General features: G+C 38.9%; 1 protein-coding gene across 1 annotated transcript; it reads right to left on the reverse strand.

Annotated features, from left to right (window-relative positions):
- Positions 1-1,001: 1,001 nt before the first annotated feature.
- On the reverse strand, positions 1,002-15,632 carry LOC149471980 (phospholipase A2 inhibitor and Ly6/PLAUR domain-containing protein-like). The gene is made up of 5 exons (XM_089652738.1): positions 15,522-15,632; positions 11,675-11,800; positions 9,459-9,605; positions 4,880-5,026; positions 1,002-1,206 (listed from the first exon to the last, which is right to left on the reverse strand). Exons 1-5 carry the CDS (start codon positions 15,628-15,630, stop codon positions 1,046-1,048), a joined length of 690 nt encoding a protein of 229 aa, XP_089508864.1. The 5' UTR covers positions 15,631-15,632; the 3' UTR covers positions 1,002-1,045.
- Positions 15,633-15,999: the final 367 nt, after the last annotated feature.

Raw genomic sequence — 15,999 nt, forward strand, 5'->3', positions numbered from 1 at the left:
TTACTCATAGTTCATATCTTTGCAAGGTTCCATACCAAATTTCTCACAAATAGCTTTTTTTTTGTTTCAGTTATTGAAGACTGAAGCGCAGAAGGTCATCATTGTTTGAAAGATGAAGAAAGTGAGCAAACGTGCTGTTATCCCATACCTGCTGAAAAAGGGAATGAGTGGACAGGACATCCACAAGGACATGATGGAAACATTAGGGTAGGATGCCCCTTCCTATTCCACTGTTAAAAATTGAGTGGCGGAATTCAAGAGGGGGAATCCCTCTGTCCAAGATGCCCCTCGCAGTAGAAGGCCAGCAACTGCCTGTATGGTGGAAAACATCACAGCAATCCAGGATCTTGTAATGGCAGACAGGCGTGTGACAGAACATTTCATTGCAGAGAAGGTGCGCATATCCCAGGAATGTGTTGGACACATTTTAACAGTAGTGCTGGACATGCAGAAGGTGTCAAGTCGATGGGTCCCAAGAATGTTGACTGTTGAAAACAAACGCGACAGACAGCAGGTATTGGATAACAGCACGTTTGCTCACTTTCTCCATCTTTCAGACAATGATAACCTTCTGCACTTCAGTCTTCAATAACTGAAACAAAGAAAAAGCTATTTGTGAGAAATTTGGTGTGGAACCTTGCAAAGATATGTACTATGAGTAGCAAAAATAAAATTGGGCTAAGACAAATGCTTCATGGTTAGGCTGAGAACTTTTCAGTCGCCCCTCGTGTATATATATATATATATATATATATATATATATATATATATATATACACATTACATTTTAGAAAGTTGAGGGGGTGAGGTACACTTTGATCAAACCACAGGAAGGAAATGTATCCATCACTCCAGTACTGCGTGGCAAGTGTTGGAGCCTCTTTTGAATCACATCTACATTTACATCTAGTGATCAATTAAGGATACATTTTTAAGATGATATAAATTCTACAAATTATTATACTTTCAATAATCAATGCAAATCATCATCACACCATTGCTAATTTCAATCTGAGCTGGATTTAATTTTTTTTCCGATGACAGATCAATTTTCTGGCTTTTGTTTCTGCGGCTGAACAGTACTAGGGAGATAGCATATGTTCTCTACCATATTAATTACTCTTATACAGGCAGATTCGCTGTAGTCGTAGTTGCAAGCATTTGCACTACAGCATCCTTGTGTTGAGACGTTTACTGGAACCCCATCTGTGAAGAGAAAAAAGTCCAAATTTTCTGAGCCGCTATTATTTTTTGACTGGCAGTGTATACAGGAATAAAAAGAACAATTGAAATACAAGTCCCTTCATTCAAAAGGATTACAAAATAACACTTATAAGTACTTTTTTGGGTTGGAAGCTCAATGCTGTAAGTTTTGAGAATTAGCTATCAATGCTAAAAGCAAAGTAAAATCAGTTGGTCACCCAAAGGGGTCTATTTATAAAAAAATGTGCATAGTTGTTCATCCCATAAATTTTCATATACAAATCAAGCCTAAAGATGCTGCATTATTTGTACTACACACCTATTAAACTATCTCGTCTACACTCAACCCGCTCTGCACTATGCTGGAGAAATTATGGCCTCATAGGCACAGCGTCTCATATTTGGTGGAACTGCCTGGAGCTAGTAACATTCTGGAACAAAGTACATGCCTTATTGTTCCAACTCACTAGCATAAACTGTCACATTACCCCACAACTAACCTTGCTGGGATTAGGGTTTGACACATGGCCTGTGCATTACCATGCCATAATAATACATATACTATATGCTGCACATCTAGCCATTGCACGAAACTGGAAAAACACCCAAGCCCCTACACTTCAACATCTTATAGCCATACTCAACCATCATTTACATATGGAATACATGCATGCTAAAGCACATTTTACTCTACCTAAGTTTTCTGATCAGTGGGCTTCATGGCTGTCCAACTCTAGATGAAGATTGGATGTCCCATAGAATTTTTACCTAAATATCTAAGCAGCATTCTTTTTACTACAATTCCAGCAAGTGCTTTATAATCTTTATTTTCTTAGCTTTCAGGTACCCAGAATTATAGCTGTGTAGATAAATATTGCCCTCATAAGCTTTTACATTCCTGATAACAGTCTTATGAAACATCATCTGGTCTTATACAATACCCGGATACTTATATACTTATATATATGCTTACATTCATAACTATACCTATTCTTCTACCGTATTTGAGGCTCAACCTCTGTCCTTTAATAGTTTTTATACTCAGCTGATATGTTTATATTATGAGCAGGGGCGGACTGACAACTCATGGGGCCCCTGGGCAATAGGGGATCAGGGGGCCCCTGTGTCCTTGCCCAAACTCAAAAAAGTCTATGAAAAAGGTACCAGGGGCATCTCATGGGGCCCCCTACTGACCCCGGGCCCTCGGGCAGTGCCCGAGTTTCCAAATGGTCAGTCCACCCCTGATTATGAGACATCATTGATCTCAGCAACCTGCGTGCCCTATATGCCTTGATATAGCATGCTGGTGCACAGATTGGCTTTCTAAATGCTCCTTAGACGATGTTGTCATAGCAATTATATTCTTGAACTATGTGGTTATAACAACTTTGTACTACTTGTTTGGCTCGCTGTACCACCTTTGACTTTTGTACAAACTTTTTCCTTTAATAAAACTTAAAATAAAAAAGTGTTGCTAACCCCACAACAGTAAAAAATCAGTCTGTATATGCAGTAAAACATGCTTGTTATATTCGCTGTGGAACCTAAAGGGTTAATCCTCTGCATTGTATAAAAAATGTGTTTGATCCTGTCTTCTTTGATCTTCCCCTTCATCTTCTGTCCGCAATCCATCTGATGATAGCACAGAGCTTTAGGAGGCACTCTGCACATGCTCGGTTTGGTGTTTATTGCTAGAGAGGTTTTTTTGTTTGTTTGGGAGGGTACATGCGATCAGCACAGGGCCAAGCAGCACTGTCCAGACAGAGGGTCATGCAGCCTCATAGGACAGTCATAGAAGAATGAAAAATCCTCCTATAAGCTTTAACTAGTGCTCAGCCAGACAATGATATGTCAAAAGACTGCTATATATTGCTGATGAGAGAAGGTATTTAGCAGTTTATATTTACAAAAATAATTGCATTTCCATGTTCTGTGTATTGTGGGAGACCAGATATTGCAAATGGAGGGTCCTGGGTTTAGTAACACTTTAAGTATTAAAAAATAAAATTGCATATACATTCGTTCTGTGCAAACTGGGCAAAATGAACGATCTTTAGGCTATTTTTTCTTGTGAACAAATTTTCTTTTATTATGGGTAGCAGTGAAATACAGCATTATGCCCACTAAATGGAGCTGAAGAGCATAGAATCTATATTGTAACTATAGTAATACCTTTATGAATTTAATTAGTTCTGCAGGACTTTTCATATAGCGAAAAATTTGTAAACTGAAACGCTGTTTCCCATTGAAAACCAATTAAGCCGTTCCGGAGGTCAGAAAAAAGAAAACGCTACTAAAATACAGCATTAGTTATTTTATCAAGTCATGCAGTATTTTAGTAGTGACAACCATGTGTTAATGTTTCAGCTGTCAGCGGTGTTCCCCACTGACAGCTGAATGTAACAGAGTTGCCAAAAATTACAAAAATAATTTAAAAAATAGTGTGGGGTCTCCCCTACAATCCATAGCAAGTCCTTTGGGTCTGGTATGGATTTTGAGGGGAACTCCCGCACCAAAATTTAAAAAAAAATGGCGTGGGGGTCCCCCCCCAAAATCCATACCAGAACCTTATCCGAGCATGCAGCCCATCAGGTCAGGAAAGGGGGGGATGAGTGAGCATCCCCCCCGAACCATACCAGGCCACATGCTATCAACATGGGGGGTGCTTTGGGGCAGGGGCCAGAAGGCCCTTGTCCCCATCAGCATCAGCCCCCCCCCCTGCCCCAAAGCACCAGACCTAAAGAGCTTGGTATGGATGGGAGGGGGGACCCCATGTCATTTTTTTTATTATGGTACTGGTTTTTAAATGTAATTACCGCTTCACTATAGCTCAGAAATTCAGCTGTCACTTTCTCCCCAGCTAAAAGAGAGAGAGTTTTCTTTTAGTTTATTTCCCCAAGTTAAAAGAAACAATGTTTCCTTTTAGTTTCTTAAAAGAAACAAAGTTTCCTTTAACTCCGGAGAAAGTGACAGCTAATCCTGTGAGCTATAGTGAAGAAAAAAAAGCCAGCAATTGCATTTAAAAATCAGCACCGACATACACATTGTATTGCGAAAAAAATGTGTAAAAAATGTGTAAAACGAGGCATTATTTTCAATGGATTTTTATTTGTAAACCAAAAATTACGTTAACCGAGACGTTCGTAAACCAAGGTACCACTGTATTCTAAAGAGCTCTAGAGGGAATTTGCTAATAAATGTAACCAATGGTAAATGCAACTAAGTATTTTACTACTGCCCATAATAAAGCGACATTCCTTCACAAGAGCCTATAGCCTAAAGGTTTTGCCCAGTTCACACAGAACAAATGGGCATGTAGACTCTCTACATCAATGGCTATGTGAATTTTTTATTAATAGAACCCAAAGTGTCTCTTTACCTTTAATTGTCCCTTTAACTAAAACCAAGGCTAACTCTTCAAGAAAACATGTTACTAATAACAAAGCATATCTAAACCAAAGAACAAAAAGTATTGCTTTAAAAAAGAGAACTTCCAGACAGCACAAGGCTCCCACAATTTGGGAGAACGGTTACTTTGTATATTTTGGAACCCTACATACAGATTTTTTTAACAAGGTATTTTTTTTAATTAGCAATATTGTTTGCCAAATAATTGAGGTCAGAAAATAAATTGTTATGGTGATACCTTCCTTTAAAAAAATAAAGAAAAACTTACCAGGTTTAACGACAGTTCCACTGAATTTTATACACTGATCCTTTTCTCCCCAGCAGACTGTTGATCTTGTCGCAGTACACCCATCCAACGTGTAATTATGGCAAGTTGGACACAGAATACCACTCTCTTTAGTTTCATTGATTGGCACTATATAGGAGAAATAACATATATACAGTGCTCAGCATAAATGAGCACACACCAACAGATTTATCAAAAAACCTTTACTTTCCTTTCAGAATCAACATTTTCTATGGGACACTACACTACAATGCTCCCTCAAATGCGGGTCATTGATTATCAAAAATTTGTTAATTTCAACACACAAAAAAGTATTTTTCCTAACAAATTCATTCAAGACCATGTTGCAAAAATGAATAAACCCCAATGAAAGTCTTAGGAGCAAAGCTAAATATTAAACACCAAAATCCTAATTAGCAAGAATTCAACTACTGATGAGTCTAATTATTCATTAAACAGGTGTCCAGTAGACAGTTAATTATAAAAGGGCGTTACTTAAAAAGAAAACCCCTTTCCATTTTATGGTGTCAGCAATGGCACCACATGGAAGAGAAATGTCACAAGGCTTGAGAAAGAAAAAAATGTTAAAAGAAGGTACGCTGCTGTAATTGCTTGTTTGCTTTCTTCTGAATCCTTTTATTATTTACTAAATTCTGACATATAATACTACACTATGGGCACTCTCCTTGGTCTCCCTTGAGGAGCTATATTATTTATAGAGCCCTGCTCCAATCCAGTTACCAGTCCACCATATCCAGAGAGGGATGCACCTGTAAGCAGGCATCTGTACCCACCTATCCCTTAAAGGGACATCTGGCCAGCTGGATCCACCCACATCCTCTGAGGGCTCATAACCTTATTATCTGGAGGGAGAATCACCCTGTGTTCCAGTCCGGACTTGTACCTGTGAAGGGGATCCCTGTTGATTTACACACTGCTTAATTGAATTACGCTTCTGGTGAGTGCGTAATTCTTACCTTACCACTGGGAGCACCACCACTGGATTGAAGTTATATTTCACGATATTTCAAAGCATATATACTGTCACTAATTTACGGTTTTGATATTGGGGACATTTATTATATTTGCTCTGTTTGATTTGTTGATCAGTGCTGCACATATTTTTATAAGTTACTCTAGGAAAGATGGACAGGGTTGTAGAAGGTCCTTAACCCATCAGCAGAACCGGTATCTGCTCCTTTGTGCAAGGAGGAACAGGATGAGCACTGCCAGAGCCCTGCAAAATGACCACCAGCAGGCCACTGGTGTGAATGTCTCTGACCAAACCATCAGAAAAAGACTTCATAAGGGTGCCCTGAGGGCCCGATGTCCTCTAGTGGGCCTGATGTCCTCTAGTGGGCCCTGTGCTCACTGTCCAGCACCATAGAGCTTGATGGGCATTTGCCATTGAACACCAGAATTGGCAGGTTCGCCACTGGCACCCTGTGCTTTTCACAGATGAGAGCAGGTTCACCCTGAGCACACATGACAGATGTGAAAACTACTGAGTACCATTTTGAATTGCTGCAATGAAATTTCAGCAAAATGGATTAACCGGCTGCATCATTTTTTCGCTTTGATTTTCAGGGGGTCTTTGAATTCAGGTGTACGTTTATTAAGCAGAGATAATTTCTCTCATTTCAGTTCTCTGCAGTTCTCAGGGAAGAAACTGAAGTGGAGAACATTTGTTCTCAGAAGGAGAGGAGAAAGTTTTCCTCTGAGAACAGCTGAGATCTGTGTAGAAGGGGGAGGGCTGCATGTGATTTCATGAAATAATTGTGTGATTACAAATCACCTGAGTTTAAACAGTGAAACCAAAGTAATAAACTGATGTGGGTTCTTTTTATGTGACTTATGTGTTTTCCTAAGCACTCCTTTATCCTAGGTTCACACCTAAGCATTTCTGCAGCGTTTTACAGAAATGCAGTTCAGTCCATTTCAAATGATTTCCTATGGGACATGTTCACACCTGTGCATTTTCATCTGGTGCGTTTTTTGGAAAAGGTCAAATAGTTGCACTTTTGGTTCTGCAGTATAAACTTCAATGGAAACCTTGCATGAAAGCATGTATTGAATTTTTGCTGCTTTTTTGCTGCGTTTTTGATGTGTTTTGCTTTATGCATTTTCTGTCTAGCAACAAGAACAATAAAAAAACACAAAATGCATAAAAAACACAGCAATAACGCACGTGCAAAAATGCAACGCAAAACACAATGCAGAAATGGCTCAAACGCAACCTGCATAAGTGTGAACCTTGACTTAGACATTTTAACGCACATTTTGGTACAGGTTATTTTAACATGCATTTTTCTGTGGTTTGTAACACACATTTTGGCACTTTTCTTAGCACGTATTTTGGCACTTTTTTAAGATTCATTTTGCTTTAGTTTTTATGCATATTTTGGCAAACTGCACCTCTGCTAGCCACTTTTGAATGCATTTTGCATGCGTTTCCAGAACACACACAAAAACTGAGGTAAAAAAGGAGCCAAAACATTAAAAAGCACCAAAATGCACATAAAAATTTCAGCTCACATTTTTTAAAAAATGTGCGTTGAAAAAAAGCAGGAAAATGTTTGTTAAAAACTTCACCAAAATGTGCATTAAAAAGGCTCCAAAAAACCAAACTGAACCTTTTTTGGGTATGGAGTGTTGTGTGTTTTTTCAATACAGTATGTATTTTGGTGCATTGCTAGCGTATTTGTCAAATGACAAAATGTGCGCAAAATTCATGTCTGCTAACAGCATTTGGAGTGCCATTAACAATGAATGGCACCCAAAAGTGCACTGCATATTTTAAAACAAATTTAGCACAATTTGGAATTGCGGCAAGAATTGTGCAATTCTGCCAACAATTCTGCATTGCTCAGGTATGAATGCATCCTAAACGACAATACATTATAACTATACTGTATGTGTGTGTATATAAACTGTACACCATATATAAAACACATATATACATACATAAACATAGTTATAATGTATATCAATGTTTGATCCCGCTGGTGCTGATATAAGGAAGAAAGAAGCCTTCTTCCTCACATAGCAGCTTCTCACCAAGATTCTCCAGCTCTGGGCTGGAGAATCTGGGCCAGAGATATTTTAAAGAGATGGCCAATGAGATCTTTAGATCTCACCTTCATAAACTGGCCATCTCCGTAAAAGTGAATGACAGAAGGGTGTGTCCTGTGATGAGAAGTGAAGAAAATGTTCTCCGCTCCTCCCCTCAGCTTCATAAACTGGCACACCTGAGAGATCAGGATCTCAGCTTTTCTCTCTTTCTTAAAAGGACACCTCAGTCCTCTGTAGGTTGATAATTTTCATTTCCATCAAACGATGGGGCATACTTACATTCCTAACACATTACCCAGTCCATATCAGTATAGCTAACCAGCATGAGATTTTTTCCCCATTGAGATCTGATGTGTTTTCAAAGTGTTCCATTAATTTTTTGAGCAGTGTATTTTTTTTATTGAAACTTATATAAAAAAATGTGTGACTCTTGTGAACAGTTGGGTGAAAACATTGATAAATCGACCCCTTACTGACTAACAAATACAAACAGGTGTGTATTTGCAAGCAGTGAAAAGTGCAATTCCTGTAAGCAATCATACTAATGTACAGCAACCAACCAGATCTCATCTGATCTAAATATAGCAGAATTACCGGTACTTAGTTCTAGCTTTTACTTGCTGCATTTTGCATTTACAGAAACTATAATGTTATACCATGTCCCTTTGAAACATTACAAAGTACTAAAATGACCACTTTGTATATCTGTGAAGGTTCTCATTTGTTTAGGTCATGGTTGAGTGTTACCATTTCCTAGCTGTTTTCTTCTGGGAAGGATTTCCACAAGATTTTGGAGTGTCTTTGGGAATTTTCACCTATTCGGCCAAGACAGTATTTGTGATGTCAAGAACTGATTTATGAGAAGACTTGGCTCAGCATTCCAATTCACCCAAAAGGGTTGAAGTCAAAACTCTGCAGTCGACTGGAGTTCCTCCCCATCAAACTAGTTAAACCGTACCATTATGACGTTGGTTTTGTACACAGAGGCACAGCCATGATGGAACAAAAAAAGCGCCTTCCCCAAACAGTTGGCAAAAGCTCAAAAGCCCACAATTTTCTTAAAAGGTTTTGTACTGAATATTGTAAGCACCACAAAGAAAAAAACAGGACAGCCACACACTGCACAGTGATCAAGGCTTATTTCAGTATAAACCAAAACCCATAGCCGTAGTCCTCACTTGGAGAACACCCACTCTTATAGGTGGTCTCCAGACATGAACTATGGCTATGGTTTATGCTGTAATAAAGTCTTGATAATTGATACAGCATCACTGTGGGGCTGTCCTTTTTTTGTGGTGTATTTGGAGCGAGGATAGCTCCTTCTCAGCCTGGCAATCAAGCTTCGGGAGATGGCGGGAGCTGGTGCCTGGGAGGGAAGAACAACTTTATGCTACCTCAATCTGAATGTTATAAGTATTTAAACTCAATAATTTGGCAGGGTGTCCACCTACTTTGGCCATAGAGTGCAGTAACTCCTTTGTATACTTACTTTCAAAAGAACCGGAGTTACACAGATCTCCTGTACAGCATTTCGGGTAAATCTTTATGTATGCATTAGTATCTCCATATCCATATATGGGTTCATCGCAAGGCAGGTTCATTGCACATCGCTTACTGATGGAGCGGTAGATTTTACCTGCCAAAAATAGTAAATAATTGATAAATTGGTAGATAAAAAGAATGCATATTATCAAGATCTTTGGGGATTTTGTTGGAGGATTTTGGGCTTGACATCAGAGAGACACGTCTGAGATCATTCAGAATTCATCGACAGGTGCATGCCAGTGTTAATTTCGTAGACAAAAATATTTTAGTCATAATTTTTGTCAACTACATGTTTTCAGTGACGAAAACTAAAGGAAAACAGAAATTCAGTTTCAATTCAGATGACTAAAATACTACTAAAACTAATATGGCCTTTTTGTCAAAAGACTATGACTAAAACTAAATCGAAATTTGACATCAAAATCAACAGTGATCAAAAAGCATTATTCTTGTTTGTTTAGACACTTGGTTTTATTTATAAATATGTTACTTGACACTTGTTTTCATTATTAACAGATAACTGTTTAAAACTGTTTAGATCCAGCTCATACCAATACAGTGCGGGAAACTCCTGTGCGTTTTCCACACCACAGTGCAATCACATTGCGTTCATGCAATCTAATGAAGGTGTCAATTCAAGTGCAAATTTTAAAAAGGGTCCTGTACCTTTTTGATGCCTATGCGATGTGATTTGAGCCATACAAAGTGTATGGCTTAAATTGCACTGCACAGACATTTGCATATAATTTGCACAGGAATGCAGAGCGATTCCTGTGTGAATAACATGCGGTGTCCTGCACTGCATAGTGTGAATCCGGTTATAAAAGTTTTTATACTCAGGTAATATGTGCAATTGTATTACATCCAATAGAGTTTACAGTTTATTTGTTTTTTTTTAATATATTTTAACCACTTTCCCTACAGAGGATTTACCCCTCTTCCTGACCAGGCCATTTCTTGCATTACGGCACTACGTTACTTTAACTGACAATTGTGCGGTCATGCAACGCTGTACCCAAATTAAATTTCCATCCTTTTTGTCTCACAAATACATTTCTTTCAGTGGCATTTGATCACCTGTGCATTTTTTATTTTTTGCACTATAAAAAAAAGACCGACAATTTTGAGAAAAAAACAATATTTTTTACTTTTTGATATTAAACATGTCCAGTAAATAAGATTTAAAAATCAAATTTCGTCATACATTTAGGCCAAAATGTATTCTGCTACATGTCTTTGGTAAAAAAAAATCCCAGTACGTGTAAATGAATTGGTTTATGTGACAGTTATAGCGTTTACAAATGGCGGTATATATACTGGGATTTTATTTATTTTTTATTTTTACTAGTAATGGCTACTATCAGCGACTTATAGCAGGACTGCGGGACTGCGGTGGGCATTCTGACACTGGGGGGAATTGACTTGGTGTCACTGACATCCCCAGTGACACCAATACAGTGATCAGTGCTAGTAAAAAGCACTGACACTATACTAATGGCACTGGGCAGCAACATTAGCATGTGGGACGATCAAAGGGTTAACTGTTTAAAACTGCTTAGATCCAGCTCACACCAATACGGTGCCAGAAATTTGAAATTTGATTTCAAAATTAACACTGGTGCATATGAACTGCAGTTGATACTTGTTAATACTGCAGTTGATACTTGTACTGACTTGCGTTCACCTGCTTTATTGTGGAACTTTAGTCAGATAATTAAGCACTGCTAGATAACTTCACGCTGGCTCCTTTTGCAGGTATAGTTATGTGAAACATTAAACATAAGGGCCCATACTGTTTAAAATCCACTGCTCTGCACATGCTCAGTTGCTCTCTATTTTTGGATACTGTGCTAAAAATTTAGAGGTCAATCTGCTGACACCATAAAGATTTACTGCTGCTCAGGAGCTCTGCGCTTCAGCAAAATGGCAGCCTAAAAAAAACAGGAGCAGCAATGCTGGAGGCAAGTTACGGTACATACTAATTTTGGTAGCGTGATTATTCATGTGGAATGTATTTTTTCTTACTAAAGGACATTGTTTTTTTATCAAGTTGTTTTGGGTTGGCAGTTAGACTTGTATGGGAATGAAAGATGTTTGAAGGTATCAAAAGCCCATTGACACAGGTCCTAAATTAGACTATACAGAAAAGCACTCTCTTACCACGAGATCCATATTCTTCAGAGATGAGCATACAACGAGAGCCTTCTGTGCAATTCACTACCTTAGGCTCACAGGTCTTCGAATTTGGAGCGAGACAGCTAAAGCACTGGGTGTTATAAGCTGGGACTGAAATATATATGTAGAAGATTAATAATGTCATTTAATTTTGCAAATGTATGTGCATACGTCCTTACATATGGAAACATTGAACCTATAGCAAATGTACAGGCTATTGGTCAGTACATCCTGATTCATATGATGGCCACAACGGTGAAACTTTTCTGGCAATTTTGTACGGTTTTTATAATCCGCTTACAACAATAATAAAAAAATGAATTCATAAAGTCAAAAGGATTTCTATGTAATATGTAAACTCCACTTTCTCATTTTTCTCATTATCAAAAAGTTAAAAAAGGGATTAGGCCAACATGATGGTTAATTACAAAACCCCTTTACGGGGTTTCTGGCTTATCTTTGGATTTATCCAATCTCTGCTCAAGTGAAATTTCCCCTCATTCACTAAGCTCTGGGGAAAATTCCCTTGAAGTAAAACTTTCCTTGCAAAGTGAACAACCTATTTGCCTTTAGTAAATGAACCTGAAGAGTCTTGTTTGGCTTAAAGTGTTATTAAACCCAGGATCATGCATTCACTGTACCTGGTCTCCCACAGTACACACAACATGGAAATGGACTTATTGTAGTAAACATAAACAGCGAAATCCCTTTTCTCATCAACAGTATATAGCTGTCTTGTGACTTCTATCAGTGTCCAGCTGAGCACTGGTAATCTTGTAGGAGGGGTTTTCTTTCTCCCCTGACTGTCCTATGTGGCTGCATGACCCCTGACCCTCTGTCTTGGCAGTGCTGATTAGCCCTGTGCTGATCACATGCACCCTCCCCACCAAAAATAACCTCTCTAACAATACACACTGAACTGATCATATGCAGAGTGACTCCTAGAGCTCTGTGCTATCAGCAGATATATTGGGAACAGTAGAAGGGGGGGGGGTATCAGAGAAGACAGGATCAAACAGCCATTTTACCCAATGCGGAGGATTAACCGTTTAGTTTACACAGTGAGTATAACAAGCATGCTTTACTACATATACAGATTGATTTTAATGTTGTGAGTTTAGTAACACTTCTTTAAACAATGAAGCTGCAGATTTTTATAGACCTTGAGTTTGGGACAGCACTGATAATGACTGACTTTTCAAGTTTTTGCTAGGAGCAGGGCTGTAATCTTTCATAGACCTACAGTATGATAAACTTGGAGTGCCTTTTATGGATTCTGCCCTGAATTAGCCAACAGGAGAACAATTAGATAGCATCAACAGCAATAACTACCGAGCCTTGATTTTTAAGTTATCCTGTCACAGCCTAATTAAATTAACTGCATATAATGTACAAAGTATTTGCCCTTTTTTGTTACAAATTATATTGTTTAGCTTTTCTTTCCTCCTGGCAATTTTAGGTGCCTGGCTATCATTCTTATGCAATGGATTCAAGGGTGCAACTACAGTATATCTATAGCAGACCCTGTAACTGCTATGGGGCCCAGTTGGGTGGGTGGCTTTTTGGCTACTCTGTGGCTTATGGATTTAGCAAAAGAATTTAGCAAATACATTTGGATACAATAAATGTAAAGTTTTAGCATTTTTATATGATTGCTGTGAAAATGACTAGCATTCCTGGCACATGCAGTTACAGTTCTGAATGGCTGCAATGCCTTTTAATGTGTATCTAGACCAAAGAATAATACCCAAAAAACGAAATGTAATCTATTGCAGCTTGCCCTTTCTCAAGGCTTTTTTCACTTTATTTTCACCTGGTGATCCTGCCAGTAACACACTATGGTGACAACACTCAAGCACCCTACTGTATCTATGGAGAATTAACATTGTCAAACTAAGCCAAATGTGTTAGGACTCCGGAATGCCTCCCACCCTCCAAATCTTTATTAAATAAGGGGAATATGCTGTAGCACACAGAACTGAACCTGGTAAGGTAGACAACACTGTTGGGATTTTAGTCCAGCAGAATTGGAGTACACAGAATGTTACACGATCACTGAATTTTTTAAAGGATCAACATTTTTTTTCCATGCATTGAAGCAAGACCAAATAAGAGAATTCCATTGGTAGGATTTAGGTCTCTGACTTAAGCAAGTATGCAGAATAGGAGTTCTAATTTCATTTGCTAATGTATATGCTTGTTCAGGGTCAGGAACTCAAAGAGAACTGAAAGTGGAACTAAAGTTCTGTTGTTGCCAGCTAGCAGGTAAGTTTTTTTTGTACTGCATAAGAGACATTTACCTGCCTGTTCACAGTGCCCCCCATCATGTTTTATAGTGGCCAGCCAATGAGGATGGCAAAAAAATCAGCACACAGCAGAAAATTCTGGTGCCAGCGAAGGATGGGACTAGTGGTACAAAGGTAACAATAAACTGCTTTTAATTCCACTTGCAGTTAGAGATTCCCTGCGATTGGCAGGCATATGGCATTTTCCAGAGAAGGTCAGCAATGACAATTTCTATGAACACAGGCTTCCTTGAAAATAATAAAGTAATCTAGTATTGTGGACGGTATGTATGTGTCACCCAGGTTTCTCACACACATGCCCAGGGTTTAGGGCTGATATGGAGATAAAAAAACCTTTTTCATTTTCCTACAATCTTGATAAGTTCTGTTTGGGGTTCTGGAGTCCAGAGTCTTTGTAAAGGTTTAGATGGGATAAAACCTCCATTCCTATGCCCAGATCTTACATGGTAGCCAAACATGATATTAGACTCAGCTGTCCACAGGGCTTTATATACAGTATGAGAGTGGGATGATATTCAAGACTCTCTTGCACCCTGTTAGTCAGGAATTGACCTGAATTTAGCCAGTGACTTAAATGAGTAGGTGTTTTTTGTTGTTTTATGCTATGGACTTGCTTGTCCTGCATTGAAACTGTGTTTTCTGCCTTGCTGAAGAGAAGTGCAGGACAAACCTGCTTGGACTGTTCCTGGTTGTCTCTGTCTCTCGCAGGGGCGGACCGACCATTCAGGTATTGCCCGAGGGCCCGAGGTCAGTAGGGTGCCCGGTGAGAGGCTCACTGGGCACAGTTCATTAAGCGGTATCTTACTGCATTCGAGTATGTGGTAGGATACTGCACAGCATTTAAAAAAAAACACAGTTGAATTCAGCAAAAAACGCTACTAAAATACCGCATGAGTTATTTGATCAAGTGATGCAGTATTTTAGTAGTGAATGCATTAATGTTTCAGCTGTCAGCGGGGTTCCCGACTGACAGCTGAATGAAACAGAAAGAATTGCTGGCAATTAAAAAAAAGTAATTAAGAACACCCCCCAAAGAACTCCGCCATGTTGAGGGCATGTGGCCTTGATGGTTAAGGAAGGGGGGGGATTGTGCTCGCATGCCCCCGCCCTTTCCTGACCTTCCGGGCTGCATGCTTGGATAAGGGTCTGGTATGGATCTTGGGGGGGACCCCAAGCCATTTTTTGTGCATTTTGGCAGGGGGTTCTCCTCAAAACCCATACCAGACCTGAAGGGCTTGGTATGAATGGAGGGGGGACCCACAACGTTGTTTTATTATTTTTTTTAATTATTTTTAATGCCCTTTCTATGCAACTGAGCTGCAATATGTAGGTGGGGTGTTGTGTGGGTGTAGCTTTGGCTTGAGTGTAGATGGAGACAGAGGGGGCCTCATTATTTCTTATTGCTCGGGGCCCCATGAGTTGTCATTCTCCCCCTGGTCTCTCGTTTGATTTACCTCAGCGAATACCAGCTGATCTTGTCCCCTTACAATATATAAGTTTGTGTATGCATGTGGGTTAATACTTACCTATCAACTGCATGAATAAGAAGAGAACAAAGGTACTAAAGATAGCTGACTTCATTCTTCTCTGTGTCTCAGTTCTTTGGTGTTGATTATCCAGTGCTTCGATGATCATTAAAATCCTACTCAGCTGCTGATATTTATATGATGTTTTATGGTTTTAGGATATTGTTATAGCTCAGAAATGCTATGTTGACACATAATTTGTACTCAGTTCCAAATAAATAATCCCAAATTAGATAATCATTTAAAGGATAAATAAACTGCACCATTTGTTTGGGAAGCCCTAAAGCTGAAAAGGTGTGTTTCTCCACAGACAGTCATGTTACCTGTCCAAGCTGTTGCATTGAAAAAGTGCCAAACATGGGATTTCAACATACACAAAATAAATTGTACATCATTCCATAGATTGGGCTCCTTGTCTGCAGAGAGGGAAGACCCTATTAACAGGAATACTTACCTAGATGAAAACTCTTAAAACATT

The sequence above is a fragment of the Staurois parvus genome, unplaced genomic scaffold (genome assembly GCF_062004578.1).
Source record: "Staurois parvus isolate SC_StPar_1 unplaced genomic scaffold, SC_StPar_1.0 ptg000025l, whole genome shotgun sequence".
NCBI lineage: Eukaryota > Metazoa > Chordata > Amphibia > Anura > Ranidae > Staurois > Staurois parvus.

Bases quoted from the DNA above. Each gene is read 5' to 3' on its own strand.
- LOC149471980 (XM_089652738.1), bottom strand. From the start codon at position 15,630: ATGATCATCGAAGCACTGGATAATCAACACCAAAGAACTGAGACACAG. The intron at 11,801-15,521 runs GTAAGTATTAAC...TATATATTTCAG, and splicing joins CTTATTCATGCAGTTGATAG to TCCCAGCTTATAACACCCAG. The intron at 9,606-11,674 runs GTAAGAGAGTGC...TATTTTTGGCAG, and splicing joins TGAAGAATATGGATCTCGTG to GTAAAATCTACCGCTCCATC.